This window comes from Populus euphratica, unplaced genomic scaffold (genome assembly GCF_000495115.2).
Source record: "Populus euphratica unplaced genomic scaffold, PopEup_1.0 scaffold2.1, whole genome shotgun sequence".
Taxonomy (NCBI): Eukaryota; Viridiplantae; Streptophyta; class Magnoliopsida; order Malpighiales; family Salicaceae; genus Populus; species Populus euphratica.
Genome location: NW_011499846.1, coordinates 8,050,607 through 8,060,708, shown reverse-complemented (window position 1 = coordinate 8,060,708; position 10,102 = coordinate 8,050,607). Strand labels below are relative to the sequence as shown.

The 10,102-nt window shown below is 33.8% G+C and overlaps 2 protein-coding genes across 2 annotated transcripts; one reads left to right on the top strand and one right to left on the bottom strand.

The window, feature by feature from the left end:
* Positions 1-1,146: 1,146 nt before the first annotated feature.
* LOC105137848 (indole-3-acetic acid-induced protein ARG2-like) lies at positions 1,147-1,944 on the top strand. The gene is made up of 2 exons (XM_011043749.1): positions 1,147-1,308; positions 1,354-1,944. The coding sequence occupies exon 2, from the start codon at positions 1,360-1,362 to the stop codon at positions 1,636-1,638; it is 279 nt and encodes a 92-aa protein (XP_011042051.1). The 5' UTR covers positions 1,147-1,308; positions 1,354-1,359; the 3' UTR covers positions 1,639-1,944.
* Positions 1,945-5,837: 3,893 nt separating this feature from the next.
* On the bottom strand, positions 5,838-6,727 carry LOC105137839 (uncharacterized). Its single transcript, XM_011043739.1, has one exon. It carries the CDS (start codon positions 6,494-6,496, stop codon positions 5,993-5,995), a length of 504 nt encoding a protein of 167 aa, XP_011042041.1. The 5' UTR covers positions 6,497-6,727; the 3' UTR covers positions 5,838-5,992.
* Positions 6,728-10,102: the final 3,375 nt, after the last annotated feature.

Sequence of the window (10,102 nt, the reverse complement as noted above, 5' to 3'; positions counted from 1 at the left end):
CTATTAATTAATCAATATCTAGAAAGAGAGGGGGAAAAAAGAAATAGACCCAGCAAAAAGCACGAGAAGCTTGGACACTTGGGAGGCGGGGTTTTAATATCCCTGGACAAGACCTCAAGGCACAAATACTCTCCTGTAGTGAAATCGAGACACGACAACATGTTCACGTGAGTTCACGCCTTAGCCAGTAGAATCTATCTCAATAATTCAATTCAAAATTGAGCACCTAAAGCTAGAGCCCACCAATTTAAAGAGCTGGAATCTGCACATACTGAAAGCCATTTTAGTTAAATTATTATTGACTCTTGACTCAGTCGGAAGTCTCCTTGATCTTTCACGAGTTCATTGGGCTAGGAATATGTCTTCCAGAAAAAAAAAAAAAAAAAAAAAAAAGAAGAAGAAGAAGAAGCAAAACACACACACAAAAGGGACCCTCTTGTCTGGTTCAAGTGGACTGCTTATGTCATGTTGCACACCTAACCACCATCGGCTGTAAATCCTTTAACTTTTTTAAGACACCGCTCTCACGCCGCTCTTTCGGCCCGTTTGCTTTTTTACATTGAAAAGTATTCATGTAAAAACTTTTTTTTTTCTTCGAATGATTTTTTTTCTGTTTTTATAAAGCATTTTAATACACTATTATTAAAAATAAATTTAAAAAATTAAAAAAATATTATTTTAATTCATTATTAACCAAAGAATATTTTAAAACACCAAACCAGCTCGAATAGGTCAAAAGAGGTTCGCTTCTTCTTCACATGCTTGATTCTGGTGTGAGAAAAGTCTTCACTCCTCTGACTCTCTCAACCGTTGGATCATCGATGTTTCTCATCATTAATCTGAAGAATTCAGTAAGATTGTAAAAGACCAAAAACCAAGTCATGAACAAGGGACTAAGGATAGGCCAAGTGTTTTCTTTTTCATTAAAAAAATATGGATATTTCAAGTTAAAAAAAAAGGGACAGGCGAAAGCGGCAGAAAGAAGAAACAGTCATCACGTGGCAAGAAGAACATAGAAGTTCACTGCATGTATCTCTTAGCGTAATTTGAAAGGGTCCACCGTTTAACCGTAGTGGATGCTATTTCTTCTTCGAGCCTCACGCGTCTCAGTTTCCGTCTCTTTCTATATAAACCCCTTATGGCTACCTTCTCTCATCACATATTTTCGCAACCTTGAGCAGAGATTCTAGAAAAAAGAAAGAAAGAGTGACTCTTTGTTTCTCTCAGCTGCTGCACAAGGTTTCTTTAAGAAAAAGAAGAAGGAAACAAAAACTTCTACTGCTGTTAAGTTCATTCTCTTGAGTTTCTATAATTTCTTTGACAAGTTTCGATTCAAATCATAAGCTGTATTTAATTACAATGGCTCGTTCTTCCTCAAACGCAAAGGTCATCTCTGGCTTGATCAGCAGGGCGATCAACGGCAGAGGATTCTCAGCTGTTGCATCACAAGGAGCTGCTGTGCCCAAGGCAAGAAGCGGTGCTGATGCCATGGTGAAGAAAACAGGGGAGGAGGTTGGCAAGTCTACCGAGAAGACTTCCTGGGTTCCAGATCCTCGTACTGGATTCTACAGACCAGGGAATGTTGCTGAGGAAATCGATGAGGCTGGATTACGTGCTTCCCTCTTGAAGAAACATTGAGAAATCACTATCTAATCTTATTAATAAAATTTGATTACTATATCATGTTCTACGGTACAAAACGAAGGATCGATGGATGCATGTGTTTTGTGGGGGTGGTTCTGATGCATTGGCCGCGGGGGCTATCGGTGTGTGTGCAAGAAAAAAAAAAAAACAGATCTTGGCTCGATTCGATTATTGTTATGGCATCCGTCTCTGTCCTCTCTCTGTTCAAGGGACAGAATTCGCAGATATCTTACAGATGTAATATCTCTTCCTATAAATCTATCATGCAATTACAGCTTATTTATTAGACGAGATCTCAAATTATTAGTTTTTGTTTCCCTTTATGCGAAAACCATTAATTTCCATGATATTTTCGTGGGAGCAGGCATAGCTTTGCCCTTTCAATTGATGACGTTCAAGTCTGAAACCTGAAAACCAGTTTTTTCAATGAATTGGAATGCCCGCTTTTGATTGGCCAGCGACAAAAAATACTAGTCCACAAGAAATACGAGTGGCTACTTTCCTTGTTATTTGCTTGTTATCTTCACGGGGTGCTTATTTTTGTATCCGTAATTATTTTTTAAAATTTATTTTTTACATTAAACACATCAGAATAATAATAAAAATTAATTTCAAACAAAAAATCTCAAATTTGAAAACGTTGTGTTTGCTATAGTTTTAGAATTATAAAAGAAATTCTCCATGCCAAACTAATTAATTAAAAAGAAAACAATCTAAATCTAAACCTCCATTTTCATTGTACAAGGAGGTTTGATAATGCGGTGGTTGAACTTAATTTTTAAATTATTTTTTACTTGAAAAAAATTAAATTAATGTTTTTAAGAGTTTATTAATAGTTTTGATATACTAATATTAAAACTAAAAAAATTAAGAAAATCTTATTTTCATATATTTTTAATAAAAAACACTTAAAAATAAAAACAAGCCGTCAAGCCCTCTATTAAGTCACAAAGCATGGTTGAAAACCCTTATCCATGAGATAAATAATATATATGAACGAATAGGACGATCTCCTCCTAACTTGAAACAAATAAAGCTTAGCCAAAAGCAACACCTGTTTACGTGTGGTCAGTCTAATACCGTATATTTTGATTATAGCGTGCAGTCTAATATTACCATTACGCTAACTTTCGTGTTTGATCGATCTAGTAATGGAGGCAACACCATCAACAGCAGGTCCCTCACCAACCGAAAGCTGCATAATTCACTTCTTGCTTGTCTTCTGCCTTCCAAATAATTTATCAAGATTCCGCCGCTGAGGATGGCTTCCTCTATTTATTATATGCCAATTAATGGTTTAATAATCGAACTCGTATATAATAAGTGGCGACAGCAGAGAATTTCTTTTGTCATCCTTTACTGGATAATCGAACTCGTATATAATTCATTAAACAACATCAGTGGGATCGTAATAATTGAAATCGCATAATGATCTTCTAATATTATAATGGATGGTGAGAAGGGAAGTTAGGCAAAGTTCAGTTGCCAGTTTGTATATATATTTTATTTTATTTGTTTTCTAGCTGTATAAAGTTTGCGATGAATCTGATGTTGCGATGCAAAGTTGCAAACTGCAAAAAAGCCAAGATTCGGTGTATAGTCGAGTCTGGCTCGCAGAAAAATGATTGTGACAGTGACGAGGGAAATGCGCCGCTTTTCTGTTGATTTTGAGCAGGCAGTAATTTCAGCATTAATATAATATTATTCAAATTCGAAGAACAATGACAAATTCTCTTGTGGGTTCACCCAATATTTCAGGGTTTGCTTGCAAAAGGAAAAATCTTGAAGAATAGAAACTCAATTTCAACTAGAATTGATAAGATTCTGGAATGAATGAATGATTGGGTAACAACTTAACAATCCAATGAACCTTGGAATAAGATATTTTAGATTATGGGTGGAATTTGTTTTCGAAAAATTCTATCGTTGTAGTTTTAAATTAATTTTTTTAATATATTTTAAATTATTTTAACATATTAATATTAAAAGAATATTTTATTATATTTACAAATAAAAAAACCTTTCAAAACAGCATCAATCAACTTCAATGCATAAATTCCGATGGAGTTCACCCACGGATTAAATTTAGGAAATGCTTGTGATGCTAAATTTCTACGCCTCCGAAATAAGTCAATAACTTATAATGGTAGGAGCAGCGGAGACGGTATCTTTCGTGTCAGGTCATGATGGACGTCGGGCAACAAGTTTCTTACAAGCCGAGGTTTGTTTTGGTGATGATATACCGGGTTAATGAGACCAGGACGGGAGCCTTGTGCACGGAATCCCGTTGTAATGTTCCAGTAGCAAACATTAATCAACAAGAACTGAGGTAGGATTTAGGAACGATGATGTTGTTTCTCCTTTGGTGTTTGCTAATATGACCGTGCTGTATCTCCCATTAGCATTTTGGATAGAGTATTTTCTCCGTATGGAGAAGAAAGACGTGGGAAACATATATTTCACTTCGCATGATCAGTTCAAGGAGAAAAAACTCCATGAGCACGTGCTCATCTTCGTTCTGTCACAGGCAAGCACAGTTAAAGAAAGTTCTCCGATCCTGCCTTTTGGATTTAGTGAAAACCACATTATACCTTTCTCCAAATCAAGCTATGGGCGTTGGCAAACGGAAGGCAGCGAGACAGTCCCCTGATAAGACAGCATGAGATGATGGAGCCTAACTTCACGCTCAGTCAAATTCGTGCTTTCCATGGACCACAGAAACTTCTAATCCGGTAATCCCCAGAGGCCCAGTTTTACTCATCTACGTTAGCTACTGCAAACAGGTATGAATACCGTTTAGTTTGTGTTTTTAAAAATTTTAATTTTTTGTTTAAAATTAAAAATTTTAGTATTTTTGAATTGTTTATTGAAGTGTACATGCGCAACTCCAATCCTAAATATATGTTCTTGCACCACGCTATCTAAGAGGGGACATCTTCCAGAGAATACTACAAACCTAAATTTTCTTTACCTATCTTGCACTCTCTTTGTTATTTCTGCTCGATTCTCCAAATGCAAGCCCGTGTTAGGCATTACTGCTCTAGGAGAGGCGCAATTGCAAACAATGAGGCAGAGAGCCTCTTCAACAAGAGAACCTCATCAACTTCAAACCAGAAAGACTGGGAAACATACCTTCACTCAACAAATCTGACTCAACTGAAACCTCGATCTTGAGGTGTATGACTATTTTAAGACCTTAAGAGCATTGCAAGAGAAAACATAACAAGGGAGAATAATACTTTACATATCCTGCAAGGTCCTAACAGCATACACGAATTCCAGCTACCAAAGAATTTAAAATCCCCACCAGATATATTAACATTACCTGTATTACCTGTATCGCCTCTCAAATCTACTATCTGTGTGTGCTTGAGCTTGGTAGAATAAACTCAGAATACTAAAGCTTATCTGTGAAATTAGATTTTTCAGATACTCATCCTGTCTTTCATGAAGTTACTACTACAAAACAAATTGCAAATAATGAGGATAATTTATTGACCTTACAAACTATAGCAAGTTACAAGTACTTATCAAAAAGTCCAATGCCATAGTTTTTCTGCATCTCAAGTGACTAAAGTTGGGAATGACTCCGCCAAATGCCATCCCTACAATACAATTAGCAGCTTGTGATATTGCAGGTGTACTGGCATCAAAAGGGGTATTGTAAGTTCTTACAGTCATGGGCCAAATACTGTTGCCAATACTCATGTAAGAAAAGGCCAGGTTCCAAATGAGCACAGGCATTCTAAACCAAAAGAAACTCCAACGAGGATCCATAATTCCTTGAAGCGAAGAGATGCACCTTTAGCTTTCCAGGCAGAACCTTTTCTGGAATATTGGTTAGACGCTGAACACATACCCTCATCCTCATATAGTAGATAGATAGTTCTAAATAACTTCTTTCAAAAGTTACTTTTCCTTATTATAAAAGAAGAAACAAATAGAGTTCAAAGCAAGCATAATTAGGAAAGGGGTGATTTGTTTCAAAATGTCCACGCAGCGATGGTTCCGCCCAGAATCAAGACTGGTTTTCCGTATCAGTTTGAAATTTGAATGATTTGATAGCTTCTACTACCAAGTTCTTGAAATAAATTTAACAATTGTGCCAGCATCTCCAATTTATTGTCAGCATGAAGAATGTAAGGAAACATCCTAAAACCCAAAGCGAGCCTACGCCGCGCTAATTGCTTAATGGACAGTGTTATAAGAAAGCTGCATAAATACGGTTTACAATTTCCAATTCTTTTCCTTCAAGAAAACATAACGATTCAATACCAAGTCCAACTAAAAGAAAAGCATCCCATTATTCATCCCTTCAATATCCATTAACTAACAGGTAAATAAATCCCTAAAAAGAGGAAACAAAGGGGTTTGATCTAAGCTTGGTTGCTAACTCAACATTATTGCAATTCAACCCACACCCACACTGTGGACACTCATAGAAATTATCGATTGGAAAACTGGCGGAAGCGATTCCAACAGAAAAATAGAGCTCATCTCCATTTCTAATAACCTCCACAATATTTAACCAAAAAAACAGAACCTTCACACTTACTCCACTCAAACTCGTTAGCCTGTTGTCGCTTATGTAACCACTGATTGTGGATTTGTAGTTAAGCTGATAAGAACCTTCCACAGAGAAACTGCACGAACCGTTCAAAAAGGCGCTGAATTCGCCAGTAGTTTTGTCCAGTTTGTAGCCTGTGGCACCTTTTGGGAGAATACCGATCGGGAAGTTGTATCCAGCTATGATTTCATAAGCCGTTGGGAGATTGTCAGTGAAGGTGAGAGATGATGAAGTGACGAGCGGTGATAGGATGAGGAAGAGGGTGCAAATGGCCGTGAAAGACATTGGGGTCGCTCTGCCTGGTGTGAAAAGGAGTCGTTTTTTATTTTGTTTACCGGATTGAGGTAGATTTTGTTGATTTCTGCTTAGGAAGTCGCTGGAACTCGGGAGGACACGTAATGACTTTTGGAAAAGTAGTTGATGACTGCTGATTTTGTCACCGTCGGAGAACCTAGAAAATGCCTTTGGTTTTCTTTATGTTTCTTCCCCTCGATATCATCAATGTTTCATTACTGCTCTGCTGATGAACTCAACCTCATCAATCTTTTACCGCAGCAAAACAATGTCGTAAGGCACTGTTCTTTAAGATTCATTTACCTGATTTATAGTCAATTTTTCCCTTTTCAGAACCTTAATTTTCTCTTTCAACTCGATCAGTGAACTTTCTTTCTTCACAATTTCATCCTTAAAAGATGTGTTATCATGATTTCGACAGGTAATTTTATATTAAATAGAAACTCCAGCTGATTTTCTAGGACTAGCTATGTGATAAGAAAGATAATCGGCACCTATAATTTCTTATTGTTTATTAAAACAAAGGTTTATTGTGCTCAAAATTATTTAAACTAACATGTTTTCATTTTAAACTTACATTAAAATAACGGTTTTGGACTTAGGCCTTAAAATAATATAATATTTATTTTAACAAAAGACACCCATTAGACTTGTGGGGTTGATGAGTTATCAATAGACATAAGCTCATTTCAAGTTATATTAATTAAAATAAACTCAAAAGTTATTATTTATTTTTACAAGTATACTGTAATCATGTCGATTCAACCTAAACTTACTTTGTCACGAAAAAAAATCATAAACACAAAAATATATAACATTAATTAAAATAGTATAAACATGTATTTATCAATTCAAATATTCTACAGTAAACATTCAAATGCAAAGATAAAAGCTAATAATAAGTAATCTAATCTTAGATAGGGATAATAATATGTACCTATAAATTAGATTTCTTGATATTTATATTCTACTTATTATCTATTAAGTAAAAAATTTAAATATTCATAAATTATCTATCAAGTTTCGAGTATCCAATTAATGTCTATTATTCACTATTATTTGTTAATCAATAAAAAATAAAATAGTTAAATATCTGTGTGTGTATTTTATGTTAATATTAAGGTATGCATGTAAATATTCTACAATTTTGAGCATCCATCGGCTTCAAAAAAATACTTATTCATCCATGTTAGGTCGAGTTAGGTTAGTAACCATAAGGTTTAAATTAAATTTTCATCCCTAATTCTAGATTGAATTCGTGAGATAAATAACAACAACAAATACAAATACACATTAAAATAACAAAATATATACTTATTGCTTTAAATATCTAATAGTCAACATCCAATAATAAAAGTTGGAATAAATCATTTGATCATGGATTAAATTCCCAAGATATATAATAAGCTTATACATGTCATCACAAAAAAACTAAACATGAATCCATTGATTATATTACTTAATAGTCAATATTTATAGATAGGAGTTGATAACATATGCTTCAATCTTGAGTTAACTTATCAAATAAAAGATATTTTACATGCATTTATATAAAATAAAAATCATGCATTATCAACATAAATATGTATCCATTGATTTTATTACTAAATAGTCAACATCCAAGGATAAAAACCAATAACAAATCCTCTAATCCCGGGTTGAGTTTTCAAATAAATAATAGTTGATAAACATTTATATCAAACCAACAATACATATAAAATGACAACACGAAAGATATATACATCTATCAACTAATTATATTACTTGATAGTCAACATCCAATGATAAGAAATAATAACAAGTTATCTATTCTTATGTTTATTCCTCAGGTAAAAGACATTTAATACACATTTATATTAAACAAAAAATACCACATATAAACTCAACATATGAAATAAATTGAAAAAAATCCTTGTTTCACCACAAATAAACATCGAATAAACATATATTAATGTATATAATTTCTACACCAAGACCAAATCATTACAACTCAGATAAAAATGCTGTAGCCCAAACATTCCAACCAAATCATAGGATAATGATTTCAACCTTAGTTCATATTAAAAATAAAATTTGCGAATGACACCGCACTAATAGGATTGCTATACTATGATGTGGACCATAACATCTTAAATCTCACAACAATTATAATAATATACAATTAATTAAAAATTATTCACAATAATCAAATTCTATCCCAAATCAATAATATTATAAAAATTATTTTAAAATTTATTTAGGATTCAAAATTGACCTCTATAAGTTATTAAAATGGTCATAAAGATGTAAGAATTGAGTGGGGTAATGTTGGTGCATATAAATCATATGCCGTGAGTAGTACGAAGTTGTCACACTTTTTTTTTTTTTTGATTTACGTGGGGTGTCCGGGCTAGTTTACGCGCACCACGACTAATCCCCATGGCCCGCTGAATATCCTGTAAGCCCAGTGAGCAGGTAAGGCACCGCGGGGGTGACAGGCGTGCATGGTGAGGTTCGAATTCAGGTGCAAAGGAAGGGGACAAGCCCCTTCCACCGCTAAGCCAGAACCTCATGCTTAATTGGATGAGCTGGTGAGGCTGGGAAATGCATGGATCAACTCGCCATTTATGATACCTTTTGATCTACCTTTTTTTTATGGGTGATATCATCCACCATCGCATATGAAGGGAGATTGAAAAAACTAAAGTTTTGGGTTTTTTCTCTCTACTTATTTTTTTTTTGTTATTAATGTTATACATGGAGAAAGTGTGGGAGAATAGACGTGACTAGTTCTCTACTAGTGCTCTATTATGGATGATGGAGAGGGAAAACTAGAGCTATAAGTTAAAAAAAATAAAAATAGGGATTTGTTGGGTTGGTTTTGTATAGCAATAATGTAGGGTAGAAAAATAATATAATCAAGCTATCGATGTTGTTATTAATAGCAATACGAGGGGTGGCTTATCATGATTGTTATTGGTGTTGGAAGGGTTAACATTTATTTGTATTCAAGTGCTTGCCCGGCATTATTTTATCATCAATGATAGTAGATGGAATAAGAGGGAGAGATTGATAAAGAGTTTTTTTTTTTTTATCGTGCATGTTTTTTCTTTTCTTGTTTTTTTCCTTTCTCTTTGTTTTTTTCTTTAATTCTTCATCATATAAAATTTCATTCTTATATTCTTATATTTTTGTGTTTTCCTTTTCTCTTTAAAATCTCATACATCATTCATCAAATACTTATATATCTTTTTTTCACCTTATCTTCTTTCATCTTCTCCAAGTTTCCACATGTTTTACTTTTTTTTTTCCTTTTATTTATGATTATCTCTGTACTCGTAAGTTGCTATAGAAAGGGGTTTGCAATGTTCACTTTGCTCCCATGTTTCTTTCATAATGATTGTCATGCTCACTAAATATTTTTTTTATTGATTTTTTCTATAGTGTTTTTAGAGAATATTTTGTTTTGAAGATTCATCAACATGCATGTGATAAATGAAAGATACAAAATTATGAAATGTTTGGAAATTAGCTGGATTACATTAAAAATATATATTTTTTGTATTTTTTGAAATATTTTTAAAAATTCAATCAATATAAATGATCAAATTCAAGTCA

Coding starts and splice junctions, on each gene's coding strand:
- LOC105137848 (XM_011043749.1), top strand. CDS start 1,360: ATGGCTCGTTCTTCCTCAAACGCAAAGGTCATCTCTGGCTTGATCAGC.
- LOC105137839 (XM_011043739.1), bottom strand. CDS start 6,496: ATGTCTTTCACGGCCATTTGCACCCTCTTCCTCATCCTATCACCGCTC.